Source organism: Nerophis ophidion, linkage group LG04 (genome assembly GCF_033978795.1).
Source record: "Nerophis ophidion isolate RoL-2023_Sa linkage group LG04, RoL_Noph_v1.0, whole genome shotgun sequence".
NCBI classification, from domain to species: domain Eukaryota; kingdom Metazoa; phylum Chordata; class Actinopteri; order Syngnathiformes; family Syngnathidae; genus Nerophis; species Nerophis ophidion.
In genome coordinates, this window is record NC_084614.1 from 8,676,988 (window position 1) to 8,697,864 (window position 20,877).

The window sequence follows — 20,877 nt, forward strand, 5'->3', positions numbered from 1 at the left end:
TATTTTTTTCCCCCCGCCATGACTAAGGATGGTTGTTTGGTTTGGGCCATATAAGTAAAGGCTGTGCTCTGCCACATTTTTGCATCCAAAGAGATCAATTGAAATGTTACAATAGTCTAAATGTGGCATGTTTTTTTTTTTAGTATGCCCATCGCTAGCTAAATTCCTCCCTGGCTGGCTCCTCCCCTTGTTTGTGGAGTGTTTGGATGGGGTGAAAGGTGAAGAACCTTCCCAAGAATCCCCTCCCAGATCTTTCCGCATGCTCCCACGCCTGCAGTTGCTCAAGGGTTGCATTTAATAGTCAACCGGGGTCTTAAATCACTGTCCATAAAAGGTGGTCAGGAATGTGCTTCGGTCTTGGAGGGACCACCCTTACCTCAGAATGTTGGAGCTGTTTGGGGTTCTCTCCGTTTGGGTTTGGTTTCTGGTAAATCATCTTTTCTTCTTCATTCGTGACAGGGGAAAAACTCCTTTTGATCTGCTTGACATTCTTGAATTTTCTCCAGACTTTGTGAGTCATCTATCCACATTTTTGTTTACTTTCTAATCCTCAAGTCAGGGATTAATTAGACTTTGTGGCCGGTGATTAGAAAGCTTTTGACTGGTGGTTTTCAAGTGGTGGATCACGACCCAGAAGTAGGCCGAAGACCGGTTCTGGGTGGACAGCAGACATGGGTGTGCTGACCGAAGTCCGTCTGATTTTCCATGTCAAAAAAACGCAAGCATGCCTAATAAAAAACACTGGAATGTACACTAAGGCTCCAATTTTCTAAATGTGTTAGCTTGATGCTAATTTACACTGGATTTCCCATAGACATGCTACAGATTGATATTAGCTATTTTACATGGCGTTTTAAATTTTCTGAATGTGCTAGCTTGACGCTAATTTACACTGGATTTGCCATAAAAATGCTACAGATTAACATTAGCAATTTTACGTGGCAATTCCAATTTTCTAAACGTGCTAGCTCGACGCTAATTTACACTGGATTTGCCATAGAAATGCTACAGGTTTACATTAGCTATTTTACATGGCGATTCCGATTTTCAAAATGTGCTAGCTTGATGCTAGTTAACATTGGATTTGCCATAGACGTGCTACAGATTAACAATAGTGATTTTACATGGCATTTTCCAAAATGTGCTAGCTCGACGCTAATTTTCACTGTATTTGCCATAGACATGCTACAGATTTATATTAGCTATTTTGTATGGCAATTCCAATTTTCAAAATGTGCTAGCTTGATGGTAATAAACATTGGATCTGCCATAGACATGCTACAGATTAAAAATAGTGATTTTACATGGAATTTTCCAAAATGTGCTAGCTCGACGTTAATTTACACTGGATTTGCCATAGACATGCTACAGATTAATATCAGCTATTTTGTATGGCAATTCCAATTTTCAAAATGTGCTAGCTTGATGGTAATAAACATTGGATCTGCCATAGACATGCTACAGATTAAAAATAGTGATTTTACATGGAATTTTCCAAAATGTGCTAGCTCGACGTTAATTTACACTGGATTTGCCATAGACATGCTACAGGTTAACATTAGCGATTTTACATGGCGATTCCAATTTTCAAAATGTGCTAGCTCGACGCTAATTAACACTGGATTTGCCATAGACATGGTAAAGATTTATATTAGCTATTTTACATGGAGATTCCAATTTTCAAAATGTGCTAGCTTGATGCTAATAAACATTGGATTTGCCATATACATGCTACAGATTAATATTACCTATTTTACATGGCGATTCAAATGTTCTAAATGTGCTAGCTCGATGCTAATTTACACTGGATTTGCCATAGACATGCTACAGGTTAACATTAGCTATTTTACATGGCGATTCAAATTTTCAAAATGTGCTAGCTTTATGCTAGTTAACATTGGTTTTGCCATAGACGTGCTACAGATTAACATTAACTATTTTACAAGGTGATTCCAATTTTCAAAATGTGCTAGCTAGACGCTAATTTACATTGGATTTGCCATAGACATGCTACATATTGTCATTAGCGTTTTTACATGGTGATTTCAACACCTAACACTAAGTTGCGTGAAAGGGGAACCTAAACTATGGATGGCACGCCGTGAGGTTTCGACTTGGGTTTGAGTTCTTCAGTTTGGATGGGCGTGGTCTATGGTGCCGTATAGTACTTGGTACTTGGTACCGGGTACTTGGTACGGCGGTGTGGCGTCGCCACGCTATGCAAAAATGAAAATGAGAGGATGGCTCGCTTCCACCGGCGTGTTTTTAAAGCAAATTATGGGCACCAGAATCCGAGTCCCAAGTCAAGATGTTCCAGACCTGGTGTATTTTTGGCCCCCGTCGGCGACCACGGTCCCTCCCCGAGGAGGTCCGCTGTGGCGCCGCACACAGGCGCGCTTGTCTTGCTGTTGGTGTGACATGTGAACACACGCAGATGGAAATGATTTAGTCCCAGTTCTGCTGGGAAGATGGGGTTTACATTACCAGTGGTGACCACAGGGGGTGCTAGTGAGTCAGGGAAAAGTCCTGTTGGGTTTTTTTTTTTTGCCTTTGCCATGTTGCAGAGTAACATTAGCAGTTTTACATGGCGTTATCCATTTTCAAAATGTGCTAGCTCGACGCTAATTAACATTGGAATTGCCATAGACATGCTACAGAGTAACATTAGCAGTTTTATATGGCGTTATCCATTTTCAAAATGTGCTAGCTCGACGCTAATTAACATTGGAATTGCCATAGACATGCTACAGAGTAACATTAGCAGTTTTGCACAGAGTTATCCATTTTTAACATGTGCCTAGCTCGACGCTAATTAACATTGGAATTGCCATAGACATGCTACAGAGTAACATTAGCAGTTTTACATGGCGTTATCCATTTTTAAAATGTGCCTAGCTCGACGCTAATTAACATTGGAATTGCCATAGACATGCCAAAGACTGACATTAGTGATTTTACATGGCAATTTCAATTTTCAAAATGTGCTAGCTTTACGCTAATTAACATTGAAATTACCATACACATGCTACAGAGTAACATTAGCAGTTTTACATGGCGTTATCCATTTTCAAAATGTGCCTAGCTCGACGCTAATTAACATTGGAATTGCCATAGACATGCCAAAGACTGACATTAGTGATTTTACATGGCAATTTCAATTTTCAAAATGTGCTAGCTTTACGCTAATTAACATTGAAATTACCATACACATGCTACAGAGTAACATTAGCAGTTTTACATGGCGTTATCCATTTTCAAAATGTGCTAGCTCGACGCTAATTAACATTGAAATTGCCATAGACATGCTAAAGACTGACATTAGTGATTTTACATGGCATGCATTTTCAACTTTTTTCAAATGTGCTAGCTCGAAACTAATTTAGTTGACAGGTAGAAAACAAAGATGCCAAACTGACAGTCGACAGGTAGAAAACAAAGATGCTAAAGTGACAGTTGACAGGTAGAAAACAAAGATGCTAAACTGACAGTTGACAGGTAGAAAACAAAGATGCTAAAGTGACAGTTGACAGGTAAACAAAAAAGATGCTAAAGTGACAGTTGACAGGTAGAAAACAAATATGCTAAAGTGACAGTTGTCAGGTAAAAAACAAAGATGCTAAAGTGACAGTTGACAGGTAGAAAACAAAGATGCTAAACTGACAGTACACAGGTAGAAAACAAAGATGCCAAACTGACAGTCGACAGGTAGAAAACAAAGATGCTAAAGTGACAGTTGACAGGTAGAAAACAAAGATGCTAAACTGACAGTTGACAGGTAGAAAACAAAGACGCCAAACTGACAGTTGACCGGTAGAAAACAAAGATGCTAAACTGACAGTTGACAGGTAGAAAACAAAGATGCTAAAGTGACAGTTGACAGGTAGAAAACAAAGATGGTAAAGTGACAGTTGACAGGTAGAAAACAAAGATGCTAAAGTGACAGTTGACCGGTAGAAAACAAAGATGCTAAACTGACAGTTGACAGGTAGAAAACAAAGATGCTAAACTGACAGTTGACCGGTAGAAAACAAAGATGCTAAACTGACAGTTGACAGGTAGAAAACAAAGACGCCAAACTGACAGTCGACAGGTAGAAAACAAAGATGCTAAAGTGACAGTTGACCGGTAGAAAACAAAGATGCTAAAGTGACAGTTGACAGGTAGAAAAAAAATATGCTAAAGTGACAGTTGACAGGTAGAAAACAAATATGCTAAAGTGACAGTTGACAGGTAGAAAACAAAGATGCTAAAGTGACAGTTGACAGGTAGAAAACAAAGATGCTAAAGTGACAGTTGACCGATAGAAAACAAAGATGCTAAAGCGACAGTTGACAGGTAGAAAACAAAAATGCTAAAGTGACAGTTAACAGGTAGAAAACAAATATGCTAAAGTGACAGTTGACAGGTAGAAAACAAAGATGCTAAAGTGACAGTTAACAGGTAGAAAACAAAGATGCTAAAGTGACAGTTGACAGGTAGAAAACAAAGATGCTAAACTGACAGTTGACAGGTAGAAAACAAAGATGCTAAACTGACAGTTGACCGGTAGAAAACAAATGTGCTAAAGTGACAGTTGACAGGTAGAAAACAAAGATGCCAAAGTGACAGCTGACAGGTAGAAAACAAAAATGCTAAAGTGACAGTTGACAGCTAGAAAACAAATATGCTAAAGTGACAGTTGACAGGTAGAAAACAAAGATGCTAAAGTGACAGTTGACCGGTAGAAAACAAAGATGCTAAAGGGACAGTTAACAGGTAGAAAACAAAGATGCTAAAGTGACAGTTGACAGGTAGAAAACAAAGATGCTAAAGTGACAGTTGACAGGTAGAAAACAAAGATGCTAAACTGACAGTTGACCGGTAGAAAACAAATGTGCTAAAGTGACAGTTGACAGGTAGAAAACAAAGATGCCAAAGTGACAGCTGACAGGTAGAAAACAAAGATGCTAAAGTGACAGTTGACAGCTAGAAAACAAATATGCTAAAGTGACAGTTGACAGCTAGAAAACAAAGATGCTAAAGTGACAGTTGACCGGTAGAAAACAAAGATGCTAAAGTGACAGTTGACAGGTAGAAAACAAAGATGCTAAAGTGACAGCTGACAGGTAGAAAACAAAGATGCTAAAGTGACAGCTGACAGGTAGAAAACAAAGATAGCTGACAGGTAGAAAACAAAGATGCAAAACTGAGACCCAAAACAGGACAAGCGGTAGGAAATGGATGGATGGATGGCTGGATTGCTAAGCTAGAGGCACATACTTGTTATTGATACGTAGCCTAGGTTGGACCTTGTTGGTCCAGCGGAGGCACGCTCATGTTTTCCAGGCCGACGGCGCAGCGGTGCAGTAAGTGGCACATAGTGGTGCAACATGTGGCAGTGCCCCCACCCCTTCAGGCGTGTGTGTGTGTGTAGTTTTGCGCGGCGCGACAAAGCGGCCGCGTGAGAGTGTCGCCATGGAGGCGCAGCGTAGCCGAGACTTCATGGAGGTCCTCATTCAGAACGGTCAAGGTAGGACTCTTGGCTGAGAGGTGTCAGCACACGCTGGATGATACCGGGTTTGTGTGTGTGTGTGTGTGTGTGTGTGTGTGTGTGTGTGTGTGTTTTACAGGAAATGCGCTTTTCATTGACTGGTGTCGTGCTGTATCCTGTGTTTCCTGGTAATGAGAGGAGAGGACTGGGAAATGACACCCTTATGAGTGATGTTTGTAACAGTGGTTTTAGCAACTCCCCGTTTCACCATGATCATTTTGTTGAGCAAAATGTGGGGGAAAAAAAGGTTTAAAATACTGTTATGCTAACAGTTAGCATGTGTCAAGTATCATGTTGAATGACTCTAAGGTGTACAGTTGCCAAAATTAGCTAGCATGCTAACAGTTAGCATGTGTCAAGTATCATGTTGTACGACTCTAAGGTGTACAGTTGCCATAATTAGCTAGCATGCTAACAGTTAGCATGTGTCAAGTATCATGTTGTATGACAATAAGGTGTACAGTTGCCAAAATTGGCTAAGAAAGCTAGCATACTAACGTTAGCATGTGTCAAGTATCATTACTCTAAGGTGTACACCTGATAAAATTGGCTAAGAAAGCTAGCATGCTAACGTTAGCATGTGTCAAGTATGATGTTGTATGACTCTTAAGGTGTTCAGTTGCCAAAATTAGCTAGCATGCTATCAGTTAGCATGTGTCAAGTATCATGTTGTATGACTATAAGGTGTACAGTTGCCAAAATTGGCTAAGAAAGCTAGCATGCTAACGTTAGCATCTGTCAAGGATAATATTGTATGACTAAGGTGTACAGTTGCCAAAATTGGCTAAGAAAGCTAGCATGCTAACGTTTGCTACTGTCAAGTATCATGTTGTATGACTCTAAGGTGTACAGTTGCCAAAATTAGCTAGCATGCTAACAGTTAGCATGTATCAAGTATCATGTTGTATGACTATAAGGTGTACAGTTGCCAAAATTGGCTAAGAAAGCTAGCATGCTAACGTTAGCATGTGTCAAGTATCATGTTGAATGACTCTAAGGTGTACAGTTGCCAAAATTAGCTAGCATGCTATCAGTTAGCATGTGTCAAGTATCATGTTGTATGACTATAAGGTGTACAGCTGCCAAAATTGGCTAAGAAAGCTAGCATGCTAACGTTTGCTACTGTCAAGTATCATGTTGTATGACTCTAAGGTGTACAGTTGCCAAAATTAGCTAGCATGCTAACAGTTAGCATGTATCAAGTATCATGTTGTATGACTATAAGGTGTACAGTTGCCAAAATTGGCTAAGAAAGCTAGCATGCTAACGTTAGCATGTGTCAAGTATCATGTTGAATGACTCTAAGGTGTACAGTTGCCAAAATTAGCTAGCATGCTATCAGTTAGCATGTGTCAAGTATCATGTTGTATGACTATAAGGTGTACAGCTGCCAAAATTGGCTAAGAAAGCCAGCATGCTAACAGTTACCATGTGTCAAGTATCATGTTGTATGACTCTAAGGTGTACAGTTGCCATAATTAGCTAGCATGCTAACAGTTAGCATGTGTCATTTATTATGTTGTATGACTCTTAAGGTGTACAGTTGCCAAAATTAGCTAGCATGCTATCAGTTAGCATGTGTCAAGTATCATGTTGTATGAGTCTAAGGTGTACAGTTACCATAATTAGCTAGCATGCTAACGTAAGCATGTGTCAAGTATCATGTTGTATGAGTCTAAGGTGTACAGTTGCCATAATTAGCTAGCATGCTAACAGTTAGCATGTGTCAAGTATCATGTTGTATGACAATAAGGTGTACAGTTGCCAAAATTGGCTAAGAAAGCTAGCATACTAACGTTAGCATGTGTCAAGTATCATTACTCTAAGGTGTACACCTGATAAAATTGGCTAAGAAAGCTAGCATGCTAACGTTAGCATGTGTCAAGTATGATGTTGTATGACTCTTAAGGTGTTCAGTTGCCAAAATTAGCTAGCATGCTATCAGTTAGCATGTGTCAAGTATCATGTTGTATGACTATAAGGTGTACAGTTGCCAAAATTGGCTAAGAAAGCTAGCATGCTAACGTTAGCATCTGTCAAGGATAATATTGTATGACTCTAAGGTGTACAGTTGCCAAAATTGGCTAAGAAAGCTAGCATGCTAACGTTTGCTACTGTCAAGTATCATGTTGTATGACTCTAAGGTGTACAGTTGCCAAAATTAGCTAGCATGCTAACAGTTAGCATGTATCAAGTATCATGTTGTATGACTATAAGGTGTACAGTTGCCAAAATTGGCTAAGAAAGCTAGCATGCTAACGTTAGCATGTGTCAAGTATCATGTTGAATGACTCTAAGGTGTACAGTTGCCAAAATTAGCTAGCATGCTATCAGTTAGCATGTGTCAAGTATCATGTTGTATGACTATAAGGTGTACAGCTGCCAAAATTGGCTAAGAAAGCTAGCATGCTAACGTTTGCTACTGTCAAGTATCATGTTGTATGACTCTAAGGTGTACAGTTGCCAAAATTAGCTAGCATGCTAACAGTTAGCATGTATCAAGTATCATGTTGTATGACTATAAGGTGTACAGTTGCCAAAATTGGCTAAGAAAGCTAGCATGCTAACGTTAGCATGTGTCAAGTATCATGTTGAATGACTCTAAGGTGTACAGTTGCCAAAATTAGCTAGCATGCTATCAGTTAGCATGTGTCAAGTATCATGTTGTATGACTATAAGGTGTACAGCTGCCAAAATTGGCTAAGAAAGCCAGCATGCTAACAGTTACCATGTGTCAAGTATCATGTTGTATGACTCTAAGGTGTACAGTTGCCATAATTAGCTAGCATGCTAACAGTTAGCATGTGTCATTTATTATGTTGTATGACTCTTAAGGTGTACAGTTGCCAAAATTAGCTAGCATGCTATCAGTTAGCATGTGTCAAGTATCATGTTGTATGAGTCTAAGGTGTACAGTTACCATAATTAGCTAGCATGCTAACGTAAGCATGTGTCAAGTATCATGTTGTATGAGTCTAAGGTGTACAGTTGCCATAGTTAGCTAGCATGCTAACAGTTAGCATCTGTCAAGTATGTTGTATGACTCTAAGGTGTACAGTTGCCATAATTAGCTAGCATGCTAACGTAAGCATGTGTCAAGTATCATGTTGTATGAGTCTAAGGTGTACAGTTGCCATAGTTAGCTAGCATGTGTCAAGTATCATGTTGTATGACTCTAAGGTGTACAGTTGCCATAATTAGCTAGCATGCTAACGTAAGCATGTGTCAAGTATCATGTTGTATGACTAAGCTATAAAGCTGCCAAAATTGGCTAAGAAAGCTAGCATGCTAACGTTAGCATGTGTCAAGTATCAAGCTGTATGACTCGAAGGTGTACAGCTGCCTAATTTGGCTAAGAAAGGTAGCATGCTAACGTTAGCATGTGTCCAATAACATGTTGTATGACCTTAAGGTGTGAAGCTGCAAAATTAGCTACGTTATTGTACTTGGTATCATCACAGTGGATGTCAGGTATAGCTCCACCCATGGCATTTGTTAACACATGTTGATGGCGGTGAGCTATTGTATCCTCCGACGGTGTGCAGTGAAGCCTGTTTAGCTAGTCCTCGTCCTCCAGTGATAACGATAATTGTAAAAAAAACTTGCTGTATTTATTGCCATGGAGGCCAGGATTAGTGATTTAGAAGTAGCTAAAACACTGTGGTTGGGCGTTAGCCGCTTACTAGCTAACAGTAAAATATTTGATATCGTTGCCATTTTTTTGACCCTTTTGTTTACATTTATTAGCGCTAGCTAGCTGTTAACGGTTAGCTATAGTGTGTCGGAGTGTGTCGTGAAGCATGTTTAGCTATTCCTCCTCCTCCAGTGATAATGCTACTTGTAAGAAACTCACCATGGAGGCCAGGATTAGTGATTAAGAAGTAGCTAAAACACTGCGGATGGCCGTTAGCCGCTAGCTAACAGTTCTGATAGTGACTAAAGACTTGTGTCTGATATCATTGCCAGTAGCGCCAGCTAGCTGTTAGCAGTTAGCTATAGTGTATTATAGTGTGTCGTGAAGCATGTTTAGCTATTCCTCGTCCTCCAGTGATAACGCTACTTGTAAGAAACTCACTTTATTTGCCATTTGTTTACATTGGGACACCGGTGAGCTACTGTATCCTCCTACAGTGTGTAGTGAGGCATGTTTAGCTATTCCTCCTCCTCCAGTGATAACGCTACTTGTAAGAAACTCACTATGGAGGCCAGGATTAGTGATTAAGAAGTAGCCAAAACACTGCGGATGGCCGTTAGCCGCTAGCTAATAGTTCTGATAGTGACTAAAGACTTGTATTTGATATTGTTGCCATCTTTTTGACCCTTTTGTTTACATTCAGTAGCGCCAGCTAGCTGTTAGCGGTTAGCTATAGTGTATTATAGTGTGTCGTGAAGCATGTTTAGCTATTCCTCGTCCTCCAGTGATAACGCTACTTGTAAGAAACTCACTTTATTTGTTATTTGTTTACATTGGGACACAAATGAGGTATTGTATCCTTCTATGGTGTGTAGTGAGGCATGTTTAGCTATTCCTCGTCCTCCAGTGATAATGCTACTTGTAAGAAACTCACCATGGAGGCCAGGATTAGTGATTAAGAAGTAGCTAAAACACTGCGGATGGCCGTTAGCCGCTAGCTAACAGTTCTGATAGTGACTAAAGACTTGTGTTTGATATCGTTGCCATCTTTTTGACCCTTTTGTTTACATTCAGTAGCGCCAGCTAGCTGTTAGCGGTTAGCTATAGTGTATTATAGTGTGTTGTGAAGCATGTTTAGCTATTTCTGGTCCTCCAGTGATAACGCTACTTGTAAGAAACTCACTTTATTTGTCATTTGTTTACATTGTGATACCAGTGAGATATTGTATCCTCCTACAGTGTGTAGTGAGGCATGTTTAGCGGTTCCGCGTCCTCCAGTGATAACGCAACTTGTAAGAAACTCACTTTATTTGTCAGTTGTTTACATTGTGTGCGGCGAAGCATGTTTAGCTATTTCTGGTCCTCCAGTGATAACAGTACTTGTAAGAAACTCACTTTACTTGTCATGTGTTTACCTTGTGACGGCGATGAGCTATCGTATCCTTCTACGGTGTGTGGTGAAGCATGTTTAGCTATTCCTCGTCCTCCAGTGATAACGCTACTTGTAAGAAACTCACCATGGTGGCCAGGATTAGATATTAAGAAGTAGCTAAAACACTGCGGATGGCCGTTAGCCGCTAGCTAAAAGTTTTGATAGTGACTAAAGACTTGTGTTTGATATCGTTGCCATCTTTTTGACCCTTTTGTTTACATTCAGTAGCGCCAGCTAGCTGTTAGCGGTTAGCTGTAGTGTATTATAGTGTGTCATGAAGCATGTTTAGCTATTCCTCGTCCTCCAGTGATAGCACTACTTGTAAGAAACTCACTTTACTTGTCATTTGTTTACATTGTGACGGCGGTGATATATTGTATCTTCCTATGCTGTGTAGTGAGGCATGTTTAGCTATTCCTCGTCCTCCAGTGATAGAACTACTTGTAAGAACCTCTATTTGTCATTTGTTTACATTGTGACACCGGTGAGATATTGTATCCTCCTATGGTGTGCGGTGAAGCATGTTTAGCTATTCCTCCTCCTCCTCCAGTGATAACACTACTTGTAAGAAACACTTTATTTGTCATTTGTTTACATTGTGACGGCGATGAGCTATCGTATCCTTCTACGGTGTGGAGTGAGGCATGTTTAGCTATTCCTCGTCCTCCAGTGATAGCACTACTTGTAAGAACCTCTATTTGTCATTTGTTTACATTGTGACACCGGTGAGATATCGTATCCTCCTACGGTGTGCGGTGAAGCATGTTTAGCTATTCCTCCTCCTCCTCCAGTGATAACACTACTTGTAAGAAACTCACTTTATTTGTCATTTGTTTACATTGGGACGGCGGTGAGCTATCGTATCCTTCTACGATGTGGAGTGAGGCATGTTTAGCTGTTCCTCGTCCTCCAGTGATAACGCTACTTGTAAGAAAATCACTTTATTTGTCATTTGTTTACATTGTGACGCCGGGGAGCTATCGTATCCTTCTACGATGTGGAGTGAGGCATGTTTAGCTGTTCCTCGTCCTCCAGTGATAACGCTACTTGTAAGAAAATCACTTTATTTGTCAGTTGTTTACATTGTGACGGCGGTGAGCTATTGTGTGCGGTGAAGCATGTTTAGCTATTCCTGGTCCTCCAGTGATAACGCTACTTGTAAGAAACTCACTTCGGAGGCCAGGAGTAGTGATTTAGAAGTAGCTGAAACACTGCGGATGGGCGTTAGCCACGTCTCAAAGCACCTCCATAGTTCAGCGTCCATATCTTCACCCTTCAAGCCGAAATGCGTCCGCTCCCGTGTCTCTCCACACCGCGTCTGCACGTCAGCGCTGCGTGCGTGCGTGCCCGATAGCAGGCCCCGGTCGTTACATAATGGGGTTTTTAACGAGCGTGAAGCGGGGTTGGTCGGCGTCATGTGGACCCGGCATGTCCACCACAGAGGACTCTTTGTTTTCAACAGAGCTTTTTCCGCCCTTTGTCCAGATTCTCTTTTTTTTTTTTTTTTTTTCCACCCCCTCCCTCCCTCCCTTCCCTCCCTCACACACATGGAAGACATCCAGCGCTCGTCAAGAAAAAGAAGCAGCACGCATGAGATGCTCTTTCCACTCAGGGAAACCTCGCCAGTGTCGCTGCTCTCCCTCTCACACTTCCCGGACCAGCTTCTGCTTTTTTTTTTTTTTCCCCCCCTAGCCCGGCCCCCCTGGGCCCCCCCCCCCTCTTTGGGCTGTGATTAGAAGTGGCCATGTTGCAAGGTCAGGGCTGCTGAGACATTCTCTCCAACAGCGCAGGAAGACATGATGGACTTGTGCTGCTGCGCCTGTCCGGGTTCTCCTCGGGGTAGGTTCCTGCTCTTTTCTCTGCGTTTAAAGGACGAGTCGCCGTGTGATTGTGCAGTTTTTGGGGTTTTTTTTGGGCGTGAGGATGCTGAGCGCCATGTGGGAGCGGCCTGGCTCCTCCCTGCGAGGAGGGAGGGAATTCCAGACGTCTGTGTCTTTTTTGTTTTTTTCCTTCTCCTCTCAGAACTACTGGAGGTGACAACTTCCAGAACCTTTCCATGTAGACACTTCATTAGGGACACTAGCTTCCAGAACACAGGTGTCAAACTCGAGGCCTTGGGGGCCAAATCTGGCACATTATTTATGAAATATTAAAGCTGCAAGCAGCGATGGACGGGACCAACTTTTGCTGGTGTTTCCTGCCTTTACCCATTCAACATATCTTTACCTGCACATTACTTACCTTCCCTGCATCCTGGGGTCACACTGGTGCTTCTTTCTGTCACCCATACACGCTGGTGCTTCCTGCCATCACCCAGACAACATATCTTTACCTGCACATTACCTACCTTCTCTGTATCCTGGAGTCAAACTGGTGCCTCCTTCTTTCACCCAGTCAACATATCTTTACCCGCACATTACCTACCTTCTCTGCATTGTGTGGTCACGCCGGTGCTTCCTGCTTTTAAGCGGCCATCTTGAGACGGCGGCAGCGCAGCAGCATCAGCGCAGCCGTTCTTTGAAGGCTCGTAAAATCAAAACCGGAGCAGTTATTAAAACTCTTTGCGCAACTTTTAATCAGAAGGGTTCAATCTCTCTCCTGTGCGAGTTTGAAGCCAACACAACAAACGCGCTCAGAGGAGATAATGTTTGAAAAAAGGTGACGGGTTTTTACAAAACTTTTGTTTTGAAGGGGTAATTGCCAACTTCCTGTCGATTTTTGCTGAAGGATGTCAGTGAATGAAATGTAGGTGTAACTGAGACCTACATAGAGGTTTTTGTTTCATGTCTCTATGACATTCCTACCGGAAGTTACAAGCAGTTACGTATGTCTTTGTTTTTTTTCTTAGGAGCAGTTTTGTCTGTGTTTTATTCCTAGGGAGCGCTGTAGCGCAATTTTGAGTTTTGGGGTTTGGTTTTTTATTCGATCGCAATTTTCACGAGTCCTGATGTGGGTGTCGAGTTTGGTGACTTTTGAAGCATTTTAAGGGGGTCAAATTACAGCTCAAAGAGGCAAGAACTAAATTTTTTAGGATTTTTTTTTTTGAAGGGTTTTCTTTCCAACTTCCTGTTGATTTTTGCTGAAGGAGGTCAGTCGATGAAATCTAGGTCTAAGTGAGACCTACATAGAAGTTTTTGTTTCATGTCTCTACGACATTCTTAACGAAAGTTACAAGCAGTTTTGTCTGTGTTTTTTCCTTGGGGGCGCTAAAGCAATTTTGTGTTTTGGGTTTTGGTTTTTTGATTAGATGGCAATTTTCGCCAGTCCTGATGTGTGTGTTAAATTTGGTGAGTTTTGAAGCATGTTAAGGGGGTCAAATTACAGCTCAAAGAGGCGGCGGTATAATAATAATAAAATCTTAGAAATACAATACGGTCCTCTGTCCCAAAGGGACATTCGGTCCCTAAATATGCGTTAATAAAATGCTTAATCTTTTCTTACGTAAATATATTTATTTTTTTCCCTTTTGACATGAAAAATCATGCATTACATGCAATTGCATATCTTTTCAAATTCATCCATCCATCCATTTTCTACCCCTTGTCCCTTTTGGGGGTCGCTGGAGCCTATCTCAGCTGCATTCGGGCGGAAGGAGGTGTACACCCTGGACAAGTCGCCACCCCATCGCAGACTTTTAAAATTCAATATTATCATAATCTAAATATTATATAATGTATTGCAAAAATAATTTTTAGTCAAAATAAAGATAAATACTGTGCTTAAATATCCGCCTGACTTATGATTTCAAAACAAAGGATCAACCAAATTGTGGACTGTAATACAATCCAATCCACTTTATTTATATAGCACATTTAAACAACAAAGTGCTGCACAACAATATTAAAAACAACATTCAAATACTATCCTGAGTTCCACCAATGAAATTAAATAATATCAAATAAATACATATAAAAACAATATAAAATAAATATGATTAAAAATGATTGTAAGGGTGAAACCAATTAAAACAGTAAATAGAAATCAAAATTTTGTCATATTGTAAAATATTGTAATATTGTAAAATATAAAAATAAAATATTGTAAAATTGACAATAGATTCCACAGACTGAGTTTTTTTGTTTTTTTATCTTAAAATCAACTTTGGTACTGTTTTTTTTTCTCTATATGCAGTAAAACAAACAAAAACAAAAAACATTAAAACAATATTTTACGGTAAAAAGAAACAAACTGGCAGCTATTTGGCAGGAATTTTACTGCTAAAAATTGTTTCTCCATTCTATATGTTGTAAAAAAAAAAATGTTTTAAATGAAAACAAACACTGCTTTTACGGTAAAATTCTGGTGTGCCAATTTTTTAAGTAAAAAAAAAATTTTTTTTGCAGCTTATTTAAAATTATATATATTGTTCATGTAATTTATATATATATGTATATATATACCGCGACCCCGAAAGGGAATAAGCGGTAGAAAATGGATGGATGTATATATATATATATATATATATATATATATATATATATATATATATACATATATATATATATATATATATATGTATATATATATATATATATATATATATATATATATATATATATATATGACACTTTTTATGGTATGTCCATAAAGTAACACAGACAATTTAATAGTAACTAGAAAATGCCATTCCGAGCAAATCGGACCGAAATGCTAACGTTATAAGTAAGCATATATAAGCATACTGAAATAAGCAGGGGCGTCCATGATAACGACAGGGTTCCCCGCAGGCGGCCGCCTTAACAACAAAGAGCCACCGCCTAAACTAAAGTCTTAACAAGCTTCTGATTGGTTACACGCAGAGTGGTAACAGCCAATCAGCAGTGCATATTCAGAGCACATGGCGTCAGTGCTCAGGCAGGCAGAGAGAAGAGACGGTGCCGGTTAGCAGAAAGGTGTTTAGCAGCCGAGCAGAAGGCAGCGGACTCTCCCCAAATTATAATAAACACCTCCCAGTCAACTAGTAGTAACATCACTATGAGCCCGTTGACGTTCTAGAAACATAAGCGGCAGCTCAGCTTGCTCGCAGTGCTTGAGGTGAAGGCTAATCAGCTTTTAGCGTAAAGTTAGCTCACTGTGCGTGTGTGTGTGTGTGTGTTACGCACAGCAAAGACCTGTCTGTCTGAGAGAAAGACAATCATTATTGACCTACAGTTAACAACTAAGTTATTTCACTTTACCTTTTTCTGTGTTGATTGAGCTGTGTTGAAGCAGCAGGAAAGGACATTATGTTAAATGAAAAGTTTCTGTCTCTGATAGTGTATATAATAATGTAAGTGCATCATAAAGCCTACATGAACTCCATGGTGTTCAGGGATGGATAGTTTCTCCTATTGCTATTGAACTATTTTTTTCAGCTATAGTTACATTAATCATTAGTAATGTAGCAGCCTAGTTTTGAATGGCAGGGTCCAATATACAAATATAACATTTACATAATAACAATCAACTACAGGCTTCCCAAATACTGTAATAAATTAAGCATGATGAGTTGAGCATATGTCAGCATGTGGCCCCACTTTTAACTCTTTTTTTCCAAACGCTTACTTATAGTAAGTCATTAATTTGACTTTGTAAGTCATTATTTTGACTTATTAAGTCATTATTTTGACTTAGTAAATTACTAAGTCATAATAATAACATACTTAGTATCTCAGGAAACTAGGACTGTTTTGTTTTTACTTTACAGAAAAAATATAAAGATAAATGGAGTGGAAAACACAACCAAAAGTTGTAGGCCTCTTCACGCGACGAAGCCGGCCTACTTCACCACAGTCTGCAACCTATGGTGGCAGCGACGAGGTGGAGTTGTGATAGCTACAGGCCGAGTTACAATGATCCTTACTGCGGTGTAAACCTAGAAAATTAGCTTGAAACAAGCTAGCATACTAATGTTAGGATGCCAAAATGCTAACCGTAACATGAGTCCTGTACAAAATGATATTAGTCTAAGGTGTGTACCTGGGAAAAAAAGTGTTTAAGATGCTAAGGTTAGCATGCATCAAGTACCAAAATATGATTGCGGTGTATACCCACAAATTGAGCTTGAAAAAAAAGCTAGCATGCTAATGTTAGCATGCCAAAAATGGTAAATGTAATTTACAAAATGATTTTAGTCTGTGGTGTGTCCCCTGAAAAAATGTGTTTAAAATGCTAAGATGCTAATGTTGGCATGCATCAAGTACCAAAATATGACTTAGATGTATATCCACAAAATTAGCTTGAAAAAAAGCTAGCATGCTAACTGTTACAAGTACCAAAATGATATTAGTCTGCGGTGTGTACCTGCAAAAAATGTGTTTAAAATGCTAGGATGCTAACGTTAGCATGCATCAAGTACCAAAACATGACTGAGGTGTATACCCACAAAATTAGCTTGGAACGAACTAGCATACTAATGTTAGCATGTTAACTGTAACAAGTACCAAAATATATTACTCTGAAATGTGTACTTAAATTTTTTTTTTAAATGCTAGGATGCTAATGTTAGCATGCATTAAGTACCAAAACATGACTGAGGTGTATACCCACAAAATTAGCTTGGAACGAGGTAGCATACTAATGTTAGCATGTTAACTGTAACAAGTACCAAAATATATTACTCTGAAATGTGTACTTAATTTTTTTTTTTAAATGCTAGGATGCTAATGTTAGCATGCATTAAGTACCAAAACATGACTGAGGTGTACACCTACAAAATTAGCATGCTAATGTTAGCACGCCAAAATGCTAACAGTGACGTGTTTCCCGTACAAAATGATATTAGTCTGCGGTGTGTACCTGCAAAAATTGTGTTTAAAATGCTAGGACGCTAACGATGCTTAGGACGTGGTTGTAATCAGGCACTGCAAAGGCCACCTAAAAATGGCCACCAGAAGCTAATCTCAGACCTTGGTCAGGTCTATTTTCACACCGCCGTCCTCCGCCCGCCATTGCGACGGCTCGGGTTTCAAAAAAAAAAAAAAAAAAAAATCAGCGGTGTCATCTCGTCGGAATCCGGGATCGATGCGAGGAGAGGCCACGCCCTCTTATCCCTTCTCATTAATGTGCTGCAAAGCATTGTGGGAGATGTTGCCGCAAAATGGAGGGTTATGTGAGGCCAGGGATTGGAAACATTTGGCAATAATCATCTTGTGTGTGGGTGTGTGAGTGTAAGTGTGTGTGCGTGTGTGCGTGTGCGCGTTCATGTATTATTAACAGACTGCAGTAGTTGTGGTAACTTTTGGGGGCGGGGCCACGTGGCGCAGGGGGGCGCGGCCAGGAGGAGGCGTGTCCCTCCCTCTCTCTCTCTCTCTCTCCCTCCCTCACTGTGTCTTTGCACAGAGGAGTTTAGCCGCCACGCTGCTAATGTCCCGGATGGAGGCACGCCCCTAGCACCCCCCCCCCCCCCCCCGCCCCCTCCTCACCTGTCACAGCCGTCCCCCCCGCCCCACCCCCGCGTGTTTCGGAGCGGTCATCCCCCACGCGTGTAGAATAGAATAGAATAGGAGTTAGGAGCAGGCACAGCCGCGAGATGGCGGCCATCCCCTCAGGCGACACCGGCTTCCCCAGCTTGGTGGCCGCGGCTCACCTGCTGACTTTGGCGGCGGTGTGGCGCTGGAGGTCACGCAAGAAGCAAGGTAAGGTCGTGGCGTGGGGGTCTGGGGGGGGGGGGGGGGGGGGGGTCGCACGTGGAGAGGAGGCGGCGGCGGCATGGCGGGAAGAAGTTTATGGCGGGCAAAGTTGTGTGGTGCTGTCCTTGCTGCTCCTCTGGCTGTCCTAGCTGACTGCAGATGACTCCTCCCCCTTTTTCCTTTCCCCCGCCCCCCTCCTTCCTGTCACCTGTTAACCCTTTACATGCCGATGTAGTGCTGCTCCTCATCTCATTGGACACTTTCTCCTTCTCCTCCTCCTTCTTCTTCTTCTTCTTCTTCTTTTTCTTCTTCTCTTTTTGATTGATTGATTGATTGATACTTTTATTAGTAGATAGCACAGTACAGTACATATTCCCTACAATTGACCACTAAATAGTAACACCCCAATAAGTTTTTCAACTTGTTTAAGTCGGGGTCCACTTTCATCAATTCATGGTAATCAATTCTTCTTCTTCTTCTCCTCCTCCTCCTCCTCCTCCTCCTTCTTCTTCTTTTCCTTCTTCTCCTCCTTCTTCTTCTTCTCCTTTTTCTCCTTGTTCTTCTTTTCCTACTCCTCCTTCTTCTCCTTCTTCTTTTCCTTCTTTTTTTCCTCCTCTTCCTTCTTCTCCTTCTTCTTCTCCTTTTTCTTCTCCTTTCTCCTTCTTTTCCTCCTCCTCCTTCTTCTTCTTTTCTTCTCCTTCTTTTTCTTCTCTTTCTTCTCCTTCTTCTTTTACTTCTTCTTTTTCTTTCTTCTTCCTTTTCTTCTTTTTCTTTCTTCTTCCTTTTCTTCTTTTTCTTTCATTCTTTACATTCTTTTCCTTATTATTTTCCTTCTTCCTTCCTCTTTTCATTACTTTCCGTCTTTTTTTCCTTCTTGTTTTCCTTTTTATTTTTCTTCTTTTCATCCTTCTCATTCTTCTTATTTTCCTTCTTCTTCTTCTTCTTCTTATTATTCTTATTTTCCTTCCTCTTATTATTCTTTGCCTTCTTCTTCTTCTTTTCCTTCTTCCTTCTTCTTATTGTTCTTTTCCTTCTTCTTTTTCTTTCTTCTTTGTTTTATTTTTCTTTCTTTTTCCTTTTCTTTCTTCCTTTCCTTCTTTTTCTTCTTTACATTCTTTTCCTTCTTATTATTTTCCTTCTTCTTTTCATTACTTTCCGTCTTCTTTTCTTTCTTGTTTTCCTTCTTATATTTCTTATTCTTCTTATTTTCCTTCTTCTTATTATTTTCCTTCTTCTTATTATTTTCCTTCCTCTTATTATTCTTTGCCCTCTTCTTCTTTTCCTTCTTCCTTCTTCTTATTATTCTTTGCCCTCTTCTTCTTTTCCTTCTTCCTTCTTCTTATTGTTCTTTTCCTTCTTCTTCTTTTCCTTCCTATTTTTCTTTTTCTTTTCCTTCTTCCTCTTCTTATTATTATTTTCCTTCTTCTTCTTTTCATTATTTTCCTTCTTCTTTTCCTTCTTTTTCTTCTTCTTCTTTTCCTTCTTGTCCTTTGTCTTCTTCTTGTTCTTCTTTTTCTTCTTTTTCACAACTTTGTTCATGCAGTCAAACACTTTTTTGCACTTAATCCTTTAAAACTGCAGTCAAAGATCCTCCATATATGATTAGAGTACTTTGGTGTTTTGTTTTTAAAAACAGCAGTCAAAGATCCTCCATATATGACTAGAGTACTTTGGTGTTTTGTTTTTAAAAACAGCAGTCAAAGATCCTCCATATATGGCAGGAGCACACTGGTGGTTTGTCCCTAAAAACAGCAATCAAAGATCTTGTCCATGATAAGAACCCATGTGCTGTTTTTAGGCAATATATAAAACAACCAAGTCAAAGATCCTCTATATGACAGGAGCACTCTGTTGTTATTTGTAGTCCAACCATCCATCCATCCATTTCCTACCACTTGTTATTTTCTAGTCGCTCCCTAAAAAGAGCAGTCAAAGATCCTGTAGCTTGACAGGACCTCTTGGCACAGAGGTAGAAGGTGTGTGCATGTCGGTGTTGTGTGGAAGTGGAGCAGGTGGTTTCCTGAGTGGGTGTGGCTCTAACTGGATGGGTGTGGCTTTAGCTGAGTGGGTGTGGTTCTAAAGAGAAGGAAGTAACCTTCAAAGACTTTTTCATTGTTTGCTACAACACTGATCTTTTTGTCCTAAATGTTTTGTGGGAACTCCAAAACTGTTTTGTTTGCTGCCAAGTAGAAAGAATGTTTGCTACTAAGTAGAAAGGATGTTTGCTACTAAGTCAAAAGGATGTTTGCTACTAAGTAGAAAGGATGAGTCATTGCAACACAAAGAAAGACCTGATTAGTGATCAAAGTACTAAGCTGCTCAGTCACCTAGTCTTTATCTTTATTGGCCTTTTTCCATACTTGCTTTGTTTGTTTTTGATTTTTACTTGTTGTACTTTTTATATAAATTGGCTTAAATTCTATTTTCTATTCATTTTTTATTTTTTGTTTTTGTCCTTTTTATTTGTGGTTGTTGTTTTATATTTTTTAATGACTTATTTGTCATTTCTTTTCACTTTGTTGTGACTTTCTATTGACCCGCAGTATTTGTATGTGTTTACTTGACATAGTTTTTTATTGACTTATTTGTATTTCTATTATTTATTGACACATTTGTATTAATTTTTCACTTTTTTTTTTAACTTAATTGTATTTTTATAACTATTTTTTAG

The 20,877-nt window shown here is 39.9% G+C and overlaps 1 protein-coding gene across 14 annotated transcripts in view; it reads left to right on the top strand.

Moving 5' to 3' along the window:
• Window positions 1-20,877, top strand: part of pleca (plectin a) — a 163,333-nt gene that overhangs the window by 56,946 nt on the left and 85,510 nt on the right. For 2 of the 14 annotated variants that reach the window (XM_061896965.1, XM_061896967.1), the window contains exon 1: window positions 5,440-5,509. The exons of 8 other annotated variants lie outside the window; for them this stretch is intronic. In XM_061896965.1, the coding sequence (XP_061752949.1) occupies window positions 5,455-5,509 (55 nt within the window). In that variant the 5' untranslated portion in view covers window positions 5,440-5,454. Of the gene's footprint in view, window positions 1-5,439; window positions 5,510-12,338; window positions 12,436-18,070; window positions 18,213-20,877 lie in introns of those variants that run through there. 4 more of the 14 variants (XM_061896966.1, XM_061896968.1, XM_061896961.1 and 1 more) reach the window with 3 other exon arrangements.